The sequence below is a fragment of the Plecotus auritus genome (genome assembly GCF_963455305.1).
Source record: "Plecotus auritus genome assembly, chromosome: 7".
Classification (NCBI taxonomy): Eukaryota; Metazoa; Chordata; class Mammalia; order Chiroptera; family Vespertilionidae; genus Plecotus; species Plecotus auritus.
In genome coordinates, this window is record NC_137774.1 from 91,374,592 (window position 1) to 91,396,940 (window position 22,349).

Here is a 22,349-nt window from a genome sequence, read left to right on the forward strand (position 1 = left end):
CAGTCATGACAGTTGAGCAATATGACCTCCACAAGGTTGAGGATACTAAGATAACCTAGTCTCTCAGCTTCTGCTGAATTGCCTAAGCTTTACCTTGACCATCTCTGTTGTATTTTCTGACTATCTGAGAATGATACCCCCCCCCACATTAGCATTTGTTCAGGTAGATGCTCGACCATAGGAAAGAGAGTTGTGTTTATCATCAAAATTGCTGATTATATTTTCCACCATCGTATGTTTTGCTTGGCTGATTCTAATTTAATTTGCATTTTATGATCATGGAGAAGGCAATATGCAGAGATTAACTGCCCAGAATGAAGTCAGGCTAACTTCTGGGACTTTAAATTTTCACTTAACTTAGAAGTTGGTGATAGTGTTGAAAGGAATATGTTGTATCAATACTTCATATTTTGTTTTTTATTGATTGATTTTAGAGAGAGAGGAAGGTACAGAGAAAGAAAAACATTGATTTGTTCCACTTATTTAAGCATTCATTAGTTGATTCTTTTATGTGCCCTGACTGAAGATCAAACCTGCAACCTTGGTGTATTGGGACAGCGCTCTAACCAACTGAGCCACCCGGTACTTCCATACTTTTTAAGGGTTGTAGAATGTTTCATCAATATTATTTAGGGTTGTGGCACGTGTTAATGCAGAAACTGCTCATCTTGTTAGCCAAAGTTTTATCAGCTATGTGACATTATTGCATACTTAGCGGTTTACACAATACAAGTGTTCCTGCTTTTAAATGACACTGAATCTTTAAGTGGTTTTCATTAGAAGAGATGTGTCTCCAGTTATTTCCCTCCCTTAATTATTTTATGTGACCTTTGGCAAGTATTTGCACCCCCTCTTTAGAGCCTTGATTTCTTCTGTAAGATTTATAAATGAGTTAGACAGGAGGAGCTATAGGAGGTAAATGTACTCAGAATTCTCTGGTATTTACCTATTCCTAGTCCTCTTTCACTGTATACTCTGTCAGTATTATTTGAAAAATCCATGTCTTTGAGGTCCCTGTAGTAATACTGGCCTGATTTGGTCTCTGTTTAGGTTGCATCTGCTCTGGAAAAATGGAAGACAGCCATCCGTGAAGCTCAGACCTTTTCCAGAATGCATGTTCTACTTGGGATGCTTGATGCCTGTATCAAGTGGGATATGTCAGCAGAAAATGCTAGGTGCAAAGTTTGTCGAAAGAAAGGTAGGTATATTTAGGTCAGTACTGCTTATTTGAATGTATCAGGAACTGTGACTTGTTAACCCAGATCTTTTCTCCCCTAAAGAGTTTTGCATACATAGCTTTTAAATGTGGTGGGAGATATTACCTGCTGGAGTTTTACGATAAAATGCTAATCTGAAATCAGAGTAGGCCCTTGGTTCCCCAATATTGAGTATACATTTAGAGCAGTTGCTCTCCAATCTTTAAATTTTATACAGAGAAGAAAATTAGTTAACCTAAACATTTTAATCTTATTGTCTCTGAATTTTAGTCATCTGTGAAGTAGTACAGGTGCTACCACCAGAGGGCAGTACTTGTATTGTACATTGTGAAGAATACTCAAGTTTTGGGTTTTCCAGCAAGAATTCTACACAGCAAGTCATTTGGGAATCGTTTAATGCTGAAGCTCTCAAAGTCCATGGGTATAAAAGGAATTTCATGACTAAAAGCCTCCCTCAGTGATTCACTTTTCAGTGGCTAAAGTTCTTTTGTGAATTTGGCTAGAATTTAATTGCCTAAAACAGTTGCTCTAAGAACTGATTTAGAATGAAGGTTGGAGAGGGGAAATGACCATGTTATGTTGGTTCAGTGTATTTTCAAATGTAGGGAAACTTAAGTGTTTTAAGAGAGTCATACCAGATATGAGTTGGGAGGTGTTTAGGGGGTCCAGAAGGAAGAAGGGCAGAAAATATAATACTTAATAGGGGATTTATTTCTTAGTGGGAAAGGAGCAGCAAAATTTCCTGCTATCACTGTTTTTTGTTGCCTCTTAGTAAATGTTAAGTGTCCTGTCCTAGCCCTGGGTAGATTTTGGGATATAAATCAGGAGACGTAAGCCCTAAATTACTTACAGACTAATATGTGCTACATTTCTTTTCAGAAAATGACTGCATTTAAAAAAAATATGTAGTAGCATTGTACTAGAATGTTTGTTCCTTCTATAGTGTTAATTGAGGGTGAATGGCTCTTTCTTCCAACTCCTTGACTGTTGACATGTTCCCAACAATGCCATACAAGTTTATCTTCTTGCAGGTGAGGATGACAAACTGATCTTGTGTGATGAGTGTAATAAAGCCTTCCACCTGTTTTGTCTGAGGCCGGCCCTCTATGAAGTACCAGATGGTGAGTGGCAATGCCCAGCTTGCCAGCCTGCTACTGCCAGGCGCAACTCCCGTGGCAGGTGAGAATTCTTCTTTAAAAACAAATGAATAAATAGCTCTTATAATTAGGCTTCAGTTATTCAAACTAAATGACTTTGAGGAGCTTTAATTTAAGTCCATCTATTGGATATGGAGCCTGATCATTTAAGGTATAATAGGAACTCAATGGGCTCTGATTTAATTTTAGCTTAATGTTGACATTTTGCTATGTTCTCTATCATCTTGACCATACCTTCTAAAGTGACAATATATCTCCTTCTGCCCCTTGATTCCACCTTGCCCATTTCTTTTTTTTTTTTTTTTTTTATATTTTTATTGATTTCGGAGAGGAAGAGAGAGATAGAAACATCAATGATGAGAGGGAATCATTGACCGGCTGCCTGCTATACGTTGGACCGAGCCCGCAACTCAGGCATGTGCCCTTGACCGGAATCGAACCTGGGACCCTTTGGTCCCCAGGCCGACACTCTATCCACTGAGCCAAACCAGCCAGGGCATCCTTGCCCATTTCTTAATTGGTGATTATGTCTGTAACCACCAAATCCTGAAACTCATTACTTTCCCTACCCAGACCTTTCTTATCATGATTAGAATTTGGGTGTCAACTTGGACATCTTCCTCTTCTTCGTCTTCCATAGCCATTCATTTGCCAGATGTTATTAAGTCAGTGTCCAGGTGTCTTATGAATCAATCTGCTGTCCATTCTCCAAGGTCCCTGTTGTCACTGGCCCTCCTACATCTCTAACCTGGGCTCCTTCAGTGGTTTCTCAACTCCTTACCTCATATCTTTCACCCTCTTATCCTTCCAGCTTTAGTGGTGAAACCAAAATAGGTTATAAAAGGCAAAGACCTGCTTATGTCACTGTACTATTCAAAAACATCAATCTTTACATTTCCTCTTTAATAAAGTCCAAACTCCCTAGCCTAACTTTTGAGACTCTTATTGTACAATACTGGCATATGTTTTTATGAGCCCTCCTTCCCATATTTGTGCGCTTGTTACAAACTGTTCATTGTGCATTCTTGCCTCTTGTGCTTTCCTCCCAACTGGGAATATTTTCTCTTCCAAGAACTCCCTCATTTTACTGGGTGTAAACTATCGAAAATTTGTCTTGAAATGTCCTTACATCCTTAGAATTAATTGTTCCTCTTTCAACTGGGTGTTCGATATCTAAAGCAGCATTTTGGTGCATTTGACTGTCTTCCCATGAGATTGTGAGTGCCCTGAGAGTAGAGGTGGTGCTTTGTTCTTCACCCTAATTTCAATAAGGCCAAACATAGGGCTTTGTAAAAAGGAGGCACCTAATATTTGCCAAGTTAATACAATTGTTTTCCACATTGAAATTTGAGGTTGTAAAAGGGCAGCTTATAGGCACTTGGCTTGGTCTCTCTTTGAAAGGGCAGAGCTGTTTGATCCTGACCTCACCTAACAGTATTACTCAGTTATTTCTCACTCCATTCCAGCTACACTTAAGAGAGATGAGGCATGCTGTTCTGAAATGGTGGGGCTTTGGACCAGCTGTTCTGAGCTGGGATTACCATTGCTTTGATGTTATGGTCATCTGCAAGCTGTTTCAGCTCCTGGAAAGGGGCCATCAAGGTGGAGTAACACCTGTCTGGGCTTTTATTCTTTCAGTCCACCCCAGAGTTGGGGACACGTTTTAATACTTTAAATGTTACATTATCTGGCTGTTTTTGTGAGATAAAAGGAATAAAATTTTGAATTGTTTTGATGGGGGAGGGGATACCTTTTGGTCTTGATTTCTGTTGCCATTGGTATCTTATCCAAAGCATTTGGGGACTGGTTGGGGAGGTATGCTGTTGAAGCTTAGGTTTTCATTCTACTTCCTGTGTCCTGGCCTGGATTCAGTTTACCTTCCCTCATCAAATCTGTCTAGTGTGTGAAGAGGGAGAAGTAGCTGGGATCCATATGGGACTTTATCCTCCTAGGAACACTTTGGCTGAGAACCAGGTTCCCTATATGCTTTTTCACCTCACAGGAATTATACTGAAGAGTCTGCCTCTGAGGACAGCCAAGATGATGAGAGCAGTGAAGAGGAAGAAGAGGAGGAGGAGGAAGAGGAAGAGGAAGATTATGAGGTGGCTGGTTTGCGATGTAAGTATTCAGTTTGTCCTTATAGTTAATCTCATAGTCTTTTAAGCTGACTTGGAAAGACTGTGTTGGCAGGCAATAGATAGTCAGTGTTGCCATCATGCCATCTTCCTTTTCTCACATATTATGGCTGTTGGGGTGACTTCATTGCCATGGTTTTAAATGGGTTTTCAAGGTGCCATTTAACCACCTTCCTGTTAGGTTGGGTAGCTTGGTCTCAAGAACATTAATTTATGGTAGATGCACTTGATCCACGATTTAGTGGAATTCAAGGTACCAAGTATGTTTATGACAAGCCTTCTGGTTCTGAACCCCTCATTGTCTGGGGACAATGAGTAAAGAAGGTCTAGTTCCATTGCCCTCTCCTAACAGTTCTTTTGCCTGTTATAGTTCTGTTTTCAGAGAGGTAATTTTTCCTTTGTTTCATACTTCCCTATAGTGTGCAGGGCATAGCTTTACTAGTTTGAAAAAGAATACCATTTTTTTCATAGATTAGGCATAAAGTTGTTAGGAAGGTTCATATAATTTTCACACTAGATGCCAGTAGGGAGAGAAAAAGACCTCGTCATTTACCCTTACCTCGCTGACTCTTTATTTTTTGTGATTATTTAAGAGTCTTGTTGTTTTCATGGTTAAACCTGAAGTTCTGTAATTTACCCTTAGCCTACCTCTTTTCAAAACATATCATTCTTTGTAGGTTAGTAGAAAAGAGACACAGATCAAGATTTTGATGAGCTCTCGAAGTGATGATATAATTCCCAAGATCATAGCACTCTGAATGATCAGAGTTAGTATAAGGAGAGAGAAGATGCTTGGCATGATCAATCTCTTCAGTAGTGCTGCCAAACCTGAGGGCTTGGGCTTACACACCTGCTCCCATCTCTCCAGTCCTGCAGGCTTTTAATTTGGGACACCTCAATTTCACTCATTCCTATTGGCATGATTTTTCAGGTATCCAGGGTGAGGAGACAAGCAGTCCATTAACCTTGCATCACACAGAGATCAGCATCTACTGGCTGAGAGTTGTGATTCAGATGCATGTTTGTCTGGAAACAGATTCTGAATATAGCAGTATACTGATTGTTTATTTTCAAACTAGTGATTGCTTTCTACTTCTGAGTTGTTAGTCTCTTTCCAAGGAATTGTTTCCTTTCCAGGTTTCAAGGGCTATTTCTATCAAAAGGATGTAGGACATATAATAGAGCATTTTGTCTACTCTGCCTTTTAGACCACCAAAGATGGGGTTCTCTAGTTCAACTCAAGTCTGGGGTTGGTGTCTGTTCCTAACATCCCAAAGTTTTATCCTTGGCATCGGCTGCTTACTCTCTGTTCCTAGCCAGGTCTTGAGCTTGAGACCCTGGAATAGCCAATGAAGGATTAACATTGTTTATTTATTCCTGTATCACTGCCTCTGTATGTCCCTCTCTCTGTCCAAATGTCACCTTCCCACTTTCCAGGGAAAATTTGTTTAGTAGAGAAACCTTGAGCTAATCCTTCTGGAGCATGAGATATTGAGGAATGTTGGTTTGTGTGACATTCCTACAGTGTGGGCTGTAGGAATTTCAGGCAGACCTGTAGCAAATGGCCTCTCCTTCTGAGTGAGTCACTTACAATTGACTCCTTCAAGAGCCTCATTCCCAGGAGTAACTGAACAGGGTGGGGCTAGAGGATAGAAGCACTGAAGGAACTGACCTGAGGAGTCTCTTAAAAAGGTCTTTGGCAGTTGATGAAAGGTATTCATTCTTCATCTACTACTGCTACCTTCACAATGTTAGATAGGACTGGAGATAGCAAAGAGCACTCTGTAACCCAAGGAAGCCATGGCTTTGCTTGTCCAGATTATCTCCTCATTCCATAACATGCTTCCTTCATCCTCAGTTGTTCTCCTCTCAGTCTGTATTTTTTATTTCAGTGAGACCTCGAAAGACTGTCCGGGGCAAGCCGGGTGTCATCCCCCCTGTGGCAAGGCCAGGCCGACGACCAGCTAAGAAGCCACATCCTATCACCAGGAGGTCTCAGCCAAAGGCACCACCTGTAGATGATACTGAGGTTGATGAGCTGGTAAGAATTATTTATCATCCTGCCTCTAATGTTTCTGCTTCTTATCCCCCACTCCAGCATTAGGAATTCATCAGGCAACAGGTGGGAGCCTCCCCCTCTCCTCCCTCCTCCCTCCTCCCTCCTCCCTAAATTTGGAGGCTGATGGGAGGGCCTATAGGCAGACAAGGCAGCCGGCCCTCCAGGAACAGCTATGTCCGGCATTCTCCTGCTGTAGCCTGCAAACATTGTCTCCTTTAGTTAACAGGCAGCCTGCAACTTGTTAAGGATTTTAAAATAGTATCCATGTGTCTCCAGTGGCTCAGAGGGGCTGGGTCTCCATTGTGGGAATGTCAGCAATGTTGGAGCTTCATTTACTCTCTGGTCTTTTGCTGACAGTTGTTATGGGAGGGACATTACCCTCCCCTCTGCTCCTCCACTGTGATTTTAGTGGTTTTGCTTTAGACTTCACTTGAACTTTAAAGAACAAAAAGAGGCCCTTGAAAACTTGATTGTTTTGACAGATCAAATTGGGGTTGGGATGGGCTGGGGGCATAAAGCAAGCCATTAGGGATCTCAAAGAGCAATGAAAGATCCTCCTACTTGCCCAGCCCTAACCTCTTCAACTCTGTGGCTCCTTCTTCTTCGAGTCACAGCCTGTTAATGGCTACCTGGAAAGGAGGCCCCACTTTTTTTTCTCTTAGTCACTTAGCTCTCACATGCCTGTAGCGGGAGAACATAGGAAAGGAATTGTACCTCTTCCCTTTCTTCACTGAGACTCCCTACTCCCACAGAATTGTCTGTCAGGGGCGCCCATAACCGTTCTGGTTTTCTGCAATTGTTTGCTTATATACAACACTGTTACCATAATCCCAGGTCCATCTGCTCTTAAAAACGTGGTTGAGCTCTTTCTTTTTTTTAAAGCAGTTGTATACATTTTCTGTTTTGTCCACTTTTCTTCTCTTGGACCTGTAATAATGTCTTCTTCCATTGTCACCAGGTGCTTCAGACCAAACGGAGCTCCCGGAGGCAAAGCCTGGAATTGCAGAAGTGTGAAGAGATCCTCAACAAGATTGTGAAGTACCGTTCCAGCTGGCCCTTCAGGTAATAAGCTTTGTGTTCTCAAGCACAGAGGAGTAGACCAACCTGGCAGCTGGCTGAGGGAGCGCTTATTTGAACCCCTAGGAACTAATCTGATCCCTTCCTTTCAAGACATGTCTCAGTGGCAGGGATTGGTGTTCCAAACTGGTAGAGACAGCTCTTAGTGCAAGGTGAACACACCTTCTCGGTGCCTACCAGTTGGCTGATCTCAGCAGGGGTGGGCCTTCCATAGCTAATGGTTTAACAGCAAAGTTTCTGTCAGTTGTATCAAGGCTGTGCTGATATCTCCATTTGGTGTTGCTCCACAGGGAGCCTGTGACCAGAGATGAGGCTGAGGACTACTATGATGTGATCACCCACCCCATGGATTTCCAGACAATGCAGAACAAATGTTCCTGTGGGAGCTACCGCTCTGTGCAAGAGTTTCTTACCGACATGAAGCAGGTGTTTACCAACGCTGAGCTTTACAACTGCCGAGGCAGCCATGTGCTAAACTGCATGGTGAAGACAGAACAGTGTCTGGTGGCTTTGTTGCATAAACACCTTCCTGGCCACCCATATGTCCGTAGGAAACGCAAGAAGTTTCCTGACCAGTTTACTGAAGATGAAGGGGACAGTGAGCCAGAGACCATTGGACAGTCTAGGGGACGAAGACAGAAGAAATAGAGAGGTGGGGCCCTGGTAAGGGAGAGGGAGCTGAGGTTCGGGAAATGGAGGTGAGAGCAAGGGAAGGAAGGGTGGGATGGAGAAGAACATGGAAGGGAGGACATCACAGGAAGTCCTGAAATGCCTGTTGTCCCAAGCTTGTGCTGTTTTTCTAAAACTCTCCATAGAACCTTAATCAAGCAGAGCTATTTGGAGAGCATAATATTGGGTTGGTCTCTGCCTAGAAATATGGTGGTAGACTTTAACCTACCCTTTCTGAGAATTTCCATGAAGAGCCCAAGGGTATGAACCCAATTCCTTTTCCTTCCTACCCAAGGTCCCTTCCACGTTGGCCACCACAATAGTGCCAAGCCCTCTGGTCTCCAGGGGCGGGATTACTGTATTACACAGAAGGATCAAGTATAACCAGGCCAGTTAGAGAGGTGGTGTTGCTTTTTAAAAATCTATATTTATATACAGCCTTGTTTCTTTAAGCCCATACTCTGTCTCTTCCCCCCCCTCTCCCTCTCAGGTGACGGTATTAGTGAGTGCCATACAGAATTCTGTATTCACCAGCATCATGAAACAGTTGTGCTCTTTTGAGTTGATCTTGGCAGAGTAAAGGGACATGTCCTAGAGCCATTCCTGAATACCCTTCCCCTTCTTTGTGACAGTTCTCTCCCCACTTCCACCCCACCTCACCCTTCAGAAAACAAACAAACAAACAAAAACAAACTAAGGCACTTCACATAGAGATTGGAGTCCTGCTTATAATCATGCATATAATCTTTAGTTTGATGGATCTGGCCAGAGGGGTGTTGGAGCCCAGCCCACCCACATACCAGACAAGCTCTTAGGGGAGCAGAAGAAAAAGCAGGAAGGATTGAAATGTTTAATTTTTTTAAATTGACTTTTCTAGTTATTAAAAATCGCTTGTTTAGCAGTGATATTGTATAAAAAACATCTTGTAAAATATTTCTGTCATCTTGCTTTGGCACATGTACAGTACAATTTATATGATAATGTGTTTGCTTTCCTTTGCTCCATCTCCTCCCTCAGCCCATCCTCTCTCCTTCAGAGAAGTGGGTTGGTGGCTTATCACAGCAATCAGTGTGACCTGGGGAGTGGGGGCGCATCCCCCTGCCTGCCCCTGTGGCTGTTTCTCCCTTCTCCATTCCCATTTTCATCCCCCTCCTCCCATGCCTTTTCTCTACTTCCTGAGAACCTGAATCTGTCAGTGTCAGTGTCAGTGGGAGGAGATATGGGAGGAGAAGCTAGGCAGCCCCTTCCCACAATGACTCTAGCACTAGTGGTTATATTTAGGCAAAAGTTTGTAGTCTTCTTTCCCTTTTATGGAAGATTTTGATAAAAATGCAAAACAGGGTTTGATTTTTTTTTTTTCTATCACCTTTGAATTGGAAAATTTGGATCACCTAGGTTCTTCTGTATTTAAATGAAGGGAAAAGAATTCCAAGGGGATTGCAACTTACAGAATTTGGGAATAAAGCCTCTTAGTATTAAACTTCAAGGTGTGGTCCCTGCCTCTCCCCTGTCCTCTTCATTCAAGGACTTTGGGGATTTGCTCCGGTGGCTGGTGCATAGGTTTACAGTCCCCTTTCCACAGGCTTGGAATTAGCACTGACATTACAATTTCATAATCCCAGCACCAACACCTCCTGCCTCTTACCCTAGAGCCAGTCTGTTCTTGTTAACAGTAAGAATCCTGTGTTCCCACTTCAGTGATACCTGAATTTGTTTTTTAATTGTCTTTAAGGAGGAAGGGCCCCATTGAGGGGTAAACTTGTAATAAATTGGAATTTCAAATAAACATTATGTACTTGTGTTTATAAAGAAAAAACAATGCTGGTGACTTTCTTTGTGCTCTTTGGGGGTGCTAGTGGATAGTATATAGTCTTGAGTCCTCTGTTTTCCCAGAGTCTTGGAACCAGTTATTCCTCAGCATTGAGAGGACCTCTGACTTAGTCTTTTTTTTTTTTTTTTTTTTAATGTTTTTATTTATTTGGGAGAGAGAGAGGGATGGAAACATCAATGATGAGAGAATCATTGATCGGCTGCCTCCTGCACGCCCCCTACTGGGGATCAAGCCTGCAACCCTGGGCATGTGACCTGCCTGGGAATCAACTCCTGGTTCATGGGTCGACCCTCAACCACTGAGCCACACCGGCCGGGCTGACTTAGCCTTTTTAACCACAGGTTACAGCCAGCTTCTCATTTCCTTGATTCCAGGAGACATTTCTGATGCCCCGGGTACAAAGTAAGACCTTCGTTTTCCCTGGCCTTGTCTCTGTCTGAAACCCCCCAACATTTTATTTGAAATTTCTAAGAATTAGAGGAAAGTATTTTTTAAGTCTTCACTATAGAAATTTATGTAGTTCTTTAGTTAATTTTGGGGAAACTCCTGACATTTTAAAAACTTTCTGGGAGTCCTGGTCAGTGTTGCTAAGTGGTTAGAGCATCAGCCTGCGCACGGAAGGGTCGTGGGTTTGATTTCCCGGTCAAGGGCACGTACCTGGGTTGTGGGCTTGCTCCCCACCCTCAGTCGGGGCATGTGTAGGAGGCAACCAGTCGATGTGTCTCTTTAACTTTGATGTTTCTTTCTCTCCCTCCACTCTCTGGAAAGCAAGGAAAAAAATAGCCTCGGGTGAGGATTAAAAAAAAATTTCAAACAAAAAAAGTAAATATGTAATGGATTCTCATGTACTCAGCTTCAACAATTCTACCATGTAGCCAATTTTGTTTTTTTGTTTTGTACTTTTTTCTTTATGCTGGAAGTTTTATAAAGTCCAAGTGGTTGATTCAAGTAGTCACTGCTGGGTGGCAGCTTACCTATGGACTTCAAAGATTTTGCAGAGCCAGCATATGGTAAAATAGCAAGAAGTTTGAGGAAGCCAAAACCGGTTTGGCTCAGTGGATAGAGCATCGGCCTGCGGACTGAAAGGTCCCAGGTTTGATTCCGGTCAAGGGCATGTAACTTGGTTGCGGGCACATCCCCAGTGGGGGGTGTGCAGGAGGCAGCTGATCGATGTTTCTGACTATCCTTCTTCCTTCCTCTCTGTAAAAAATCAATAAAATATATATATATATAAAAAAAAAAGTTTGAGGAGGAACCCAAGCCCTGGGTGTGGGTTCTGCCACTGAGTGTGTGGCCTTGTTGAATTATGTGGACTTTGAGCTAGGCCTGCACTGAGCACTTGGGGATTTTCAGTCCTGCAGGGTAGGAAGCAGTTTGCCCCAAGGTCAAATTGGATTTGATCAGCCCTCAGGCTCTGGAGAAGGGAGCTGTGTTACCTATGAGCATTTTCTACACACAGTTGGACTCCCACCTCATGTATGCAGTTCTGTCCCTCAGGTAGGTTCCTTAGGCCACACTAGGATAGTGCTGTTGGGACCATGTGACTTCATCTAGAGTCTGTATCCTGGTCCTGCCCAACCTTGAGATGCACCATTTCTCCCTACTTCTCCAGGGGTGTGACCTTGGGGGAGCCACCTCATTTTGGTTGAGTACTATAAATGGGGACAAAAACTTTTATCCTTTGTTGTTGTTGTTAATCCTCACATGATATTTTTACCATTGCTTTTCAGAGAGTGGAAGGGAGGGGGGTGAGAGACACATCACTGGTTGCCTCCTACATGTGCTCCACCCCAGGTCAGGGAGGGAACCGGGAATCCAAGTACATGCTCTTGACCCAGAATTGAATCCTGGACCCTTCGGTGCACCAGCCAAAGCTCCAACACTGAGCCACACCAGCCAGGGTGAGAACTTTCATTCTTGAAGATGGGTATGAATCTTTACTTCTGAGAACCAACTAATGCCTCCCCTCATCCTGACTTCTTTTTACTCAAACCCTGTCTCTGGGGGAGGAGGTACAGTCAGGGGTGGCAGGGAGGTGGGGTCTGGATTCCAAAGCCACCACTTGGGCAGTGGGTGTCTCCGACTTGTCAGGGAGCCAGGGTCTCGTTGGCAGGGGTGAGAAAACTCAGGTGAGGTAGAAAGAGGTTTGCCCTCCTATCACAGCTTTCATTCTTGCCCAGGGCCTTCAGGCCTTTTTATACGTATCCAGGACTGCTCTGGCATCCTAGAACTTTCCCTTTCAGGGTGGAACTGATAGCAGCTACTGACCCCCGAGGCAGGTCAATCTGACCTCCATCAAGATCACCCTTGCTGACTCCTGTGAACTGACCTATGAAGTTCCCTTAACTTAGGCTCTCCCAGCCACAAGTTCAGACTGGATAGATAGATATGTGCACACTGACGTGCTGTGGTGCTCTGAAGACCCACCTGCTGGGCTAGCAGGTGTTGATTTCTGAGGCATTTTGGGGGGCTCTGGAATTACTTGTCTTGGGGTATGGAGAGATCCTGCTTTGGGAGGGGCTTCTCTGGACAAAACCACCCCAGGTTACAACATCTGCTGTTCCCCTGAGACGTGGTGGTGGTGGTAGTGGAAGTCACAAAAGTTCTGGAGGCTGCAGACCACCTACCTGGCTGTGTGAACCAGCCCAGTCCTCCACTTGCCCCTATCTGTAAAGTGGGGAGAGGAGGAGCAAATTGAGGACTTCTGTAAAAGGTCTTTAATAAATGTTTCCTTCTTTTCCTCTAGGGTCTGGGACATTTCTATATTGTCTTCCAGTGCTGAGAAGCCTTGGATGGCAAGGTCCATTCTCCCTCCCAAGTACTGGCCCATGTGAACCATCTCAGTCTCAAAGCAGACAGAGCCCCCTTGGGGCTGGTCCTGACTACACCTCCCCCTCAGTCCCCACCCACCTCCCAGTTCTGGAAGCCAGTCTGGTTTCTGCTGAGTGAAACATAGCCAAGGAGACCCCCCTCCCTTGTCCAATGACTGGCAAGGAATAGGGTGAACTGGTGCCATTTTAAAGCTAATCCTTCCCTCCACCCTTCACACTTGCCTTTATCCTCCCATCTCCAGAATCCTCTCCTTTTACTCCAGCTGCCCCTGTCCTGTGCACGCCTTTAAGCAGCTTCAGCTCCACCCACTCCCTGCAGACCTGGCCTATAAGCCCAGCTTGGTGCAGCCACTGCCCCTCCCACTCTGAACTTGGGCCCCTGTCACTTTCAATAAGCTCATCCTGTCTCACTCAAGGACCCTCACAGGGAGTTACAAGGTGTTATGGTCATTTGGCTTCATTGATCAAAGAAGGCACAGGGACCTACTGCGTGCTCTGTGAGAAGGGAAGGATTAAGATGAGGAAGGCATTCCACATGTAAGAAACACAGAAGCAAAAAGGCAGAAGGGTTGCAAAATTCCCCCAGAGGTCAGTACTGTTCTATGTGATGAGGTACAGCCCTAAACCCATCTCAACTCCTGATGGAGCTGTCGTTGGTTTTCATCTGGTTTCTCTCCTGTCCGGTGAGATGGGTGGTTGGTGCAGGGCAAGAACTCTGTCCTGAGAGGCCCTGGGTTTGGGGGCTGAGCCCTACTACTGAAATGAAGCTATTGACCTTGGGCCTCCCCTTGCCTCCAAAGTGAGGCTGGCAGCGGAACTAGATCCTTGGGGCCTCCTGGCAGCGACAATGAATGCCATGCACCCAGGGACAGTAACCAAGACCCTCACATTGCTCAAGGTGAGAGTCACAGTGGCCACAGCTGAGGCCATATGGGGCCCTGTAGTCTAATCCCAAGCTGATGGGGGTCCCTGGGACCTGGCATACAGATACACATGGATCTTTTCCTAGCCCCTGGCATCCATGCATACTTCCTTGGACCTGCCCAATTTCTTATTGCTGCTCCCATCTCTATGTCCATGTCTGCTACCAAGATGCCCATATACCAGTCTAGTCCCAGTTCTACTCCACCCAGAGAGAGCCCCAGGGCCCCAACTAGTGAAGTGGGTGCACTGACAATCTTCAAAGGCAATAAGGATGGCCAGACACCAGCCTCAGGCCCCAGGGAAGAGACAGCAGGCTGGGCTACAGGAGGCAGTAGGAGCAGGGCCTGAAGCTCTGAGAACCTTTGAGATAGGCCGATGACCTCATTTTCTACACAAATGAGGAAAGCAGTCCGCAAAAAGCAAGACTTACTAAACACAACCCGCAAATAGGCTAGATTCTCCAGGACCAGAGATGAGGATGTCATCCTGGGGGATTCCCTGAGTATCCCGGCAGGCAGGCATCCCAGTCTCACTTTGGGAAGCAGGAACCCAGGCCTCAGAAATAGTCAAGCAGGTTGCCAAAAAGCAAAGACAGGCAGAAGGGAAACACACACACACACACACACACACACACACACACACACAGAATCTGAGACTCTTGCAAAACACAGCTGTTCATGGGGGACATTCTGATTGGTGGGGAGCCAGAGAACAGGGGCAGGGACCCACCCTGGCTCTGCTCACAAAGGAGATTCCTGCAGAGCCCCCACCCTCCTACCTCCCACCTTCCCAGCCCAGAGAGGACTCAGGGGTGCCACATGGGGGTTTATTCCAGTCACAGCTTCCAGAGAAACTCAACAATAAATTACATCATTAAATAAACTCCCTGCTGGACCATTCCCCTTTCTGCCCCTTCTCCACATACTCCCTTGGGACACTGTGGGGACTTAGCCAGGCCCACCCCCTGCTCTAGGCCATAGGGGAGTGAGCCTCACTGGGTCCTCACATGTGAGGGTTGAAGGAGAGTCTCCCTGCCCTGGTCCTCAGCCCCCTTGCACTCACTTGCCTGACCTTGACAGCTGGGCAGCTGCTAGTCAGCTGTCTCTTCCAGGGGGGAGGGGGGTACAGGAGGGGGCAGCAGCCGCCCTGAGTAGGCCTGTGTACCTAGAGGTGTGTGGGGTTCTCCAGAGAGGGGTCCGTCTTAGTCATGTGCAAGACCACGGTGGGAGCTTTATAGTGGCAGTGGGTGCCACGGCCATAGCCTCCTGGGGCCCGGCAGGCCTTTGCCCGGGCCCGGCCAGCTGCCATCTTGCGGTGACATAGGCTCTGCCAGGTCTGGAAAGTCTTGGAGCTCCAGACCCAGACACCGCTGGTTATGCCCACCACCAGCGACATGAAGATTTTTAGCATAAAGACAGCCACAGTGGGCACTGAGCCCCCTTGCAGCGAGCAGTCCCTCCGGCCACCCGGCACACTGGCTGGGGAACACAGCTGCTCTGTTGCCCGAAGGCGCCAGAAGTCCATGTTGAGGCGTTCATAGACGTAGCACACAATGACGCAGGTGGCAGGCACTGTGTAAAGGATGGAGAAGACCCCTATCTTGACCATGAGCTTCTCCAGCTTCTCTGTGTTGGTGCCGCCTGTCTTCATGATCTTGCGGATGTGGAAGAGGGCCACGAAGCCAGTCAGGAGGAAGCTGGTGCCCAGTACCAAGTAGCAGGAGAGGGGCACCAGCACGAAGCCTGTGAGCGCAGCCGCGTCCATGCTGGCCACATAGCAGAGCCCAGTCAGCTCGTCCCCAGCTACCTTGCGCAGAATCAGGATCACGATGGTCTTCAGGGCCGGCAGGCCCCACGCCGCCAAGTGAAAGTAGCTGCCGTGGGCCTCAATAGCCTCGTGGCCCCATTTCTTGCCGGCTGCCAGGAACCAGGTGAGTGTCAGCACAACCCACCACAGTGAGCTGGCCATGCCAAAGTAGTAGAGCAGCAAGAAGACGAGAGTGCAGCCCGTGTTCTCCAGGCCCTCCTGGATCACATAGAGCGCACCCGCCTCCTGGTCACAGGCCACGCTCTGGGCCCCGGCCACCGCGCGGATGAGGAAGGCCAGCGAGTAGACGTTGTAGCACATGGAGAGGAAGATGATGGGGCGCTCGGGGTACTGGAAGCGGTGAGGCTCCAGCAGGAAGGTGAGTACGGTGAAGGCCGTGGAGAAGAAGCACAGAGCAGACCACACGGCCATCCAGACGAGCGCGAAGTCCTTGTCACGCCGCGACCAAAACACCTCGACACCCGGCCCGCAGCGCGGTGCGCAGGAGCGGCTCTTCTCTATGTACTGGAACTTCTCCGGATTCTCGCAGGTGCCGCTGCCGCTGCCCAGGCCCGGGGCTGCCTCTCCGGGGGGCCGCGCGGGGCGCGGCGCCACAGGCAGCATGCCCAGGCCCTTGTGGGGTTCAGCGGGGCCGGCCGTGGCGTTCTCGGGCGCCTCCATGCAGAGCGCGTGGGGGTCGTTGCGCGTGGGCAGCCTGGCGCAGTCCAGCGAGTCCGGCCAGCCAAAGTTGAACTGCTCCATGATGGGCGCGCAGCGAAGCCGCGCCTGCTCGCACATGGGCCGGCAGGCAGGGATGGGCGTCGAGACCTGGTCGGTGCACATGGGCGCGTAGAGCGAGCACAGGAAGAAGCGCAGGTGGCTGTGGCAGCCGTACTGCACGAGCGGCGCAAACTCGGCTAGCTCGGCGGCTGCTTCGCCCTGCGACGTGTGGCCCAGCAGGTTGGGCATACGGGTCAGGTTGTAGCCGATGCCGTGGCACATGGGGATCTCCACCGCTTGACACGGCGGCGGCCCGCGCCCACGCTCCGGGTCGAAGCGGCCGATCTCCAGGGCCGCGCCACCCGCCGCCAGCAGCTGCCACAGCAGCAGCGCCCGGCGGAACGGCGGCACGGCCATCCCGGGCTGCCCCGGCCGAAGGCGGGAGGTCGGCCCCGGCTCACTCGGGCCGCGCCATCCGGCGCCCCCATGCCGGCCCGCCTCGTCCCGGAGCGCGGGCCATCGCCGAGCCGCCCGCGTGTGTCCAGGCGCGGCTGGGCGCGCTGGGCAGCGCGCAGGAAAGCCACCCCAGGGATAGACGCGCCGAGTCGCCACCGCCGCTGCCACTCCAGCGGCCGAGGAGCCTGAGCCGGCGCCGCCTCCCACGGCCGCTGCTACAAGCCTCGGGGTGGGGCGCCGGGTGGACAAGCCCAGAGGCGGGTCCTTCACGCGCCGGGTACGCCCCCGCCTGGGCTTTAAAGGCGCCGCGTCCCGCAGCCACCCCAGCGGGTGGGGGGAGTGTGGGGAGGTGGGGTGAGGTCCTGTGGGACGGGTTGAAGTACGACATGGTCTGCCCGCTCACACTCCGTTATTTCCTTTCACTATACTATCAGGATGGTATTGAATTATTACTCCCCCTGCTTCCGTGGGCCTCACTTAAATTGTGGAGATGGGGAGAACTGTCCTTCCTGTGGTACAGATAGAACCACCAAGGCAGGACACAATGCAGTAACTGTGAACCCCTAGGGATATGGCTCAGTCTATCGGTGACAGATGACAATAAGTGAATGAGGTCTGAGACTGCCCACCCCACCCACTTGTACACCCCCAGGTTGGGAAGGTGTTTCTGAGGGGCTGGGTTGTGGGGCTCCCTAGGATCCCAGAGCACCTCAGTCCTCCCACTTCTGCTCAGCCAGGTACCCTCCATTGCTCCTGGGTAGCTCTGTGGGTGAAACCCAAGGGCATCCAGCAAACCACCCAAGGGGCCCTGCTCTGGTTTGGGACTCACATTGAGACTGCTGTCCCACTCCTTTGCCCACCTCTCATCTGCCCTCACCCCCTAGGAGTATCTGGAAGACTCAGACTCAGATTCAACATGTGTGCTCAGCACAAGTTCAGTCACCCTAGCAGCTGGTCAGGGATGCTTAGAGGATGAATGACTAAGGGCGTGATCTGCAGGAGGGCTAGGAGACTGACGGAGGACCTATGGAAAGCCAAGCAGCCCCACACCGGGCATTTTATCGTGACCTTTTAAACTCTCATAGTCCTACAAGGAACTCTGAGCCCATTTTACAGATGAGAAATTGAGGCTCAGAAAACTTAAGCTATTTGCCCTAGATTATAGAACTCACAAGGGTCAGGGTTGGCATTCAGGCTCTTCCACTACATTAGGCTGCCTGTCACCAGCAGAGGAAGGGCTCCTGCCCAGCTGACCCAGCTCACCCTTCTGTAGAGCCTGGCATGTGGTGGGGGCCCAAGAAGGAGCCAGGGCAGTGGCTATAATCAGTGCTCACCCCTAAGAGCTGAGCCAGAATGAGGAAGAGAGAAGGAAAGAAAGATGCTCTGTTGCAGGCGTGCATCCAGCCTCTTGTTCTTCACGGGCTCATGAGAGACTGGGCATCCAAGGAGATGCAGCCAGCACTGTGCCCAGTGCATAGTGTATGCTTGGCTCACCTGAGCCATGAGAGGTGCTGCTGCAAGATACTGAACTTCCCAAGGAGGTAGTGCAGGAGGGAGGTACCTTTGGAAAAAGGATGTGACTTTGATCACCTGGTCAAGGATAACAGAGGTTCATTGCCAAAATGCCAGTGGCAGTTTCCCATTACACAGGGTGACAGCTCTTGCTCATGGAGATGGCAGCAGAAAACCTTCAAGGCATAACTTCCCCACTTGCCTCTTCATTTCCTGCCAATCCCGCCCCCCCCCCGCCCCCCGCCCCCCCGCTCCCCACTATCCCAACTCCTCCCGGGAAACAACATGCTACCTCTGTATTGCCTCCAATCTCCCCAGCTCAGAGGCACTTCTCTGCTGCTCTGGCTGTCTAGCATCCTCCTGGATGGAGCTGGAGGCTCTGCCCTGTGGGCGCAGGATCCTTGTCCACCCACTGTCCACCTACTTGTGCACTCACACACGCCATCCATTCCCCCCTCCGCTTCAATACTAGCAGCTGCTCAAGGACCAAGGGGACATTTTATTTTTCTCTGTATCTTGCCCTAAGGAGGTACAGTTGCATGGATGATAGTGGAGCTGTCCCCTTTGCTGGCAGCCAGATTGGGAAGCTCAGACTGGTGGAGACTTCCCATTCTTAGGACTGGCTTGGGAACCAGGTTTTTTGTGCCCCAACCTTCCTGACCTCCTTACCACCGCCGCCCCCCGTCCCGTGTAGAGGAATCAGGGGCCCTTCCTCTGGCAGTGTAATGGAAAGGGCGCCCCAGGAGCCAGGGGATGCCAGGCCTGTCACCATGGTAACAGCTGCTCCTGGGAAGCCAGAGGTGGGGAGGGGTTATGGAACAGCCCCTCCCCCATACAGATGCTGCCTGGGAGAGAAGAGGCCTCTTGGGCCGCCTGCCCACCCACCCGGCTTTGTCACTCGATCCCCCTCTTTACAAAGGCGGAACAATACCCCAGGCGCTCACTGAAAGGGAGACTATGAGGAGGACTGGAGGGGACTGGGAAGAGGGAGATTATCATCAATGCCCACCCCCATTTCTGCTCTACTGGGCAGAGGGGGCCAGAGGGGCAGGCGAGGTGGGAATGGAGTCCCTTTCCTGTGGGAGACACCTCCCTTCCTGGGGCCCTTGGCTGTGAGCCAAGTTGCCCTGCATAAGTGGGAAGGGATACCTTCCTGACCTCTGTCCCCCTCCCACCACTCCAGTCTCCCTGAAGTCCCCACTCCTGCGGCCCTTCCTACCACATCCTCCCTGACTGTAGCCACCACTCACCTCCACCGGACATCTGCTGGTCCTTCCCTCCCAAACTCAGCTCGGCTATTGCCATTTACAGGACAACCCCCACCTGGTGCCTGCCTCTGTGCCTGGCAGCCACCACACCTGTGCCTGTCTCCCCACAAGCCTGGGAGCTCCTGGGTGGCTTGTCGCATGGCTTGGAAGAGGCTCTCATAAATGTTTGTTACATGAAAAGAATGTAATGAGGAGGGGGCCATAGATCCTTCTGGAAGAGGCCGACTACAAGTGGGGCCTGAGATTAGAAAAGGGATGTTGATTGGACTCTTGGGGACAGAGGTGTCTGTGAATAAACAGGAACTTGAAGGAGGGCCGGTCCTGTATCTCTTCCAGGTGTCCTGGATGCCCCTCAGAGGGCACTATTGGTGATGCAGGACCCAGCAGGTACATGGACACACCTGCTCCTGGGCAGGGGCGAGGTGTGGAGTGGCACTGCAGCCTGGGCAGACAGAGGTGGGCTTTGGCACATGTGTGTGCTGTGTGTGGGGGTGTGAAGGGTGAATTAAGTGTGTGTGTACACCCAAGGACATGCAAGGACCTGGTTATTCCTGTGTGTGCATGCCCCGTGCACTGGGCAGGGCTGGGTGAGACCCTCAGGTGGGCCTCAGGGAATGAGCCCACCACCCTGAAGCTTGAACCCTGGTTCTCAGTTTCCCTTTAAGGAGATGTCAAGGGCTGGACTAGACTGTTTCATTTTTACTAAAGAAGTGCTTTAAAAGTTTCTTCTTAGGGCTTTACACTTTTCACAACTAATTCAATATTAGAGATGAGCAGAGAAATAACACAGTCATTTCTTCCTCTTCTTACATACAATCCCAGCACTCAGCTAATCAATATGGAGCTCCAACATCTCATCCTGGCTGGTGGCTCAGTTGGTTGGAGCGTTCCCTATACATCAACAGGTTGCAGGTTTGACCCCAGGCCAGGGTGCCTATGGGAGGCAACCAATCGATGTTTCTCCTCTGAAATCAATAAACATATTATCTTTGGGTGAGGATTTTTTAAAAAAAATTCAGGAATCTCTTTTGATACTTTTTTCTAGACTTTACAAACACTTGTGCTAAAATGGAATTAATATAGTACATTTCATGCCTCATTTTTTTCACCTAATAATCTATCATGAATCAATGGATGAATATATGGTAAAAATAAGTAAAATGTTAATGGTAGAATCTAGGTGGTGGACATTCAGGTTCTCACTACAAATTTTATTAAACTTTTCTGTATATTTAAAATTTTTCATAATAAAAGTATTTTTAAATTACATCATAAATGTCTTTCCTTATCAACACACACAGGGCCCAACCATTTTTTAAAAATAGTCTCTCTGATCTTCACAGTGAGGATTTATTATAAATTATTTAGCTAATCCCCTTTGGATAGACATTTAAGTGGCTAGTTCTGATCTAGATCAGCCATGCAGATACAGGAGTATGTGTATCTGTAACTGGGTTCTGCAAACTGTGGTCCACAAGCCAAATCTAGCCCACTGGATTAAATAAAGTTTTATTGAAACACAGCCATGCTCACAGGTTCAGAATCTATGGTTCCTTTTGAGCTACGATGACAGAGTTGTCACAGAGATAATATGGTCCCCAAAGCTGAACATATTTACTATTTGGTCCTTTACAGAAAACATTTGCTGACCCCTGAATGGACTTGTACTTTTATTTCTATAGCATAGAGTCTGTGTCGATAGGTATGTGAATTTTTATAGCATTATTGAGGTACATTATTGATGTAAAATAAACATGCACATATTTAAAGTATACAATTTGATGAGTTTTAACATATGGATATACCTGTCAAATTATTACCACAATTGATCAAGAGAATATCTTCCAGTTAAAACTAAATATCTTACTGGGAAGTAGTACATGAAAAAGTTAATAACTGGTATATATAATAACTGGTCAATATAGGGTGAAATGAGCTTAAAAATAACTACCATTTATTGAGTATTAATTTAAATCTCATTCAATCCTCAAAACACCCTATGAGGTGATTATTATTTATTCTAATTTTTAGAGGAGGGAACAGGCTTAAAGAGAGTTGAAGCACAAGGTCAATGGTGGAAAATGGGGGACATCTGTAATACTTTCAACAATAAAGATAAAAAAGAGAGAGTTGAAGCAACTTGCCTAAAGGTAAGCCATAGCACCAGGATTAAAAAATAATAATAATATATTCTTTACCCCCCTAAAGTTTTCCTGCACTCTTCCTCCCCCTCTCAGGTGACCACTGAACTGCTGTCACTATAGATTAGTTTGCATTTAGTTTATATAAATGGAATGTCCATGTGATTTTATGGGAACTGTGGGTAGCACACATTAACTGAGCACCCACTGGGTTGGGTGCTGGGGACACAAGATGAACAAGACAGGGCACCTGTCCTCTGGCTGCTCCTGGTCCGCTGGAGTCACAGACAGAACAGTGACAACTCTGGTGTCAGCTGACATCTGTGATTAGAGAGGGAACCCCGGGGTGGGTTCACAGAAGGTGACACACGAGCAGATTCTTAAGCCCACCTGGGATCCAGATAAAAGAGGGAAGAGTGTTGTAGACAGAGGGAACAGCACTGAACGCATTGGAGAGAAAATGGAAGCAGCCCGCCAGGGCCCCAGTGAGGCTGGAGAGCCAGGATTTACCCTTGGCCAATGGGGAGCATGGGAAGGTTTTAAGAG

General features: G+C 48.1%; 2 protein-coding genes across 2 annotated transcripts in view; one reads left to right on the forward strand and one right to left on the reverse strand.

Annotated features, from left to right (window-relative positions):
* Nucleotides 1-10,120, forward strand: part of BAZ1B (bromodomain adjacent to zinc finger domain 1B) — an 82,600-nt gene extending 72,480 nt beyond the window's left edge. The window contains exons 14-19 of the mRNA XM_080681796.1: nucleotides 1,051-1,198; nucleotides 2,249-2,396; nucleotides 4,377-4,492; nucleotides 6,402-6,550; nucleotides 7,527-7,630; nucleotides 7,936-10,120. Of these exons, the coding sequence (XP_080537922.1) occupies nucleotides 1,051-1,198; nucleotides 2,249-2,396; nucleotides 4,377-4,492; nucleotides 6,402-6,550; nucleotides 7,527-7,630; nucleotides 7,936-8,293 (1,023 nt within the window). The 3' untranslated portion in view covers nucleotides 8,294-10,120. The remainder of the gene's footprint in view (nucleotides 1-1,050; nucleotides 1,199-2,248; nucleotides 2,397-4,376; nucleotides 4,493-6,401; nucleotides 6,551-7,526; nucleotides 7,631-7,935) is intronic.
* A 4,598-nt stretch (nucleotides 10,121-14,718) lies between these two features.
* FZD9 (frizzled class receptor 9) lies at nucleotides 14,719-17,056 on the reverse strand. Its single transcript, XM_080678742.1, has one exon. It carries the CDS (start codon nucleotides 16,841-16,843, stop codon nucleotides 15,065-15,067), a length of 1,779 nt encoding a protein of 592 aa, XP_080534868.1. The 5' UTR covers nucleotides 16,844-17,056; the 3' UTR covers nucleotides 14,719-15,064.
* Nucleotides 17,057-22,349: the final 5,293 nt, after the last annotated feature.

Excerpts from the sequence above, each read along its gene's own strand:
- FZD9 (XM_080678742.1), bottom strand. The coding sequence starts at position 16,843 with ATGGCCGTGCCGCCGTTCCGCCGGGCGCTGCTGCTGTGGCAGCTGCTG.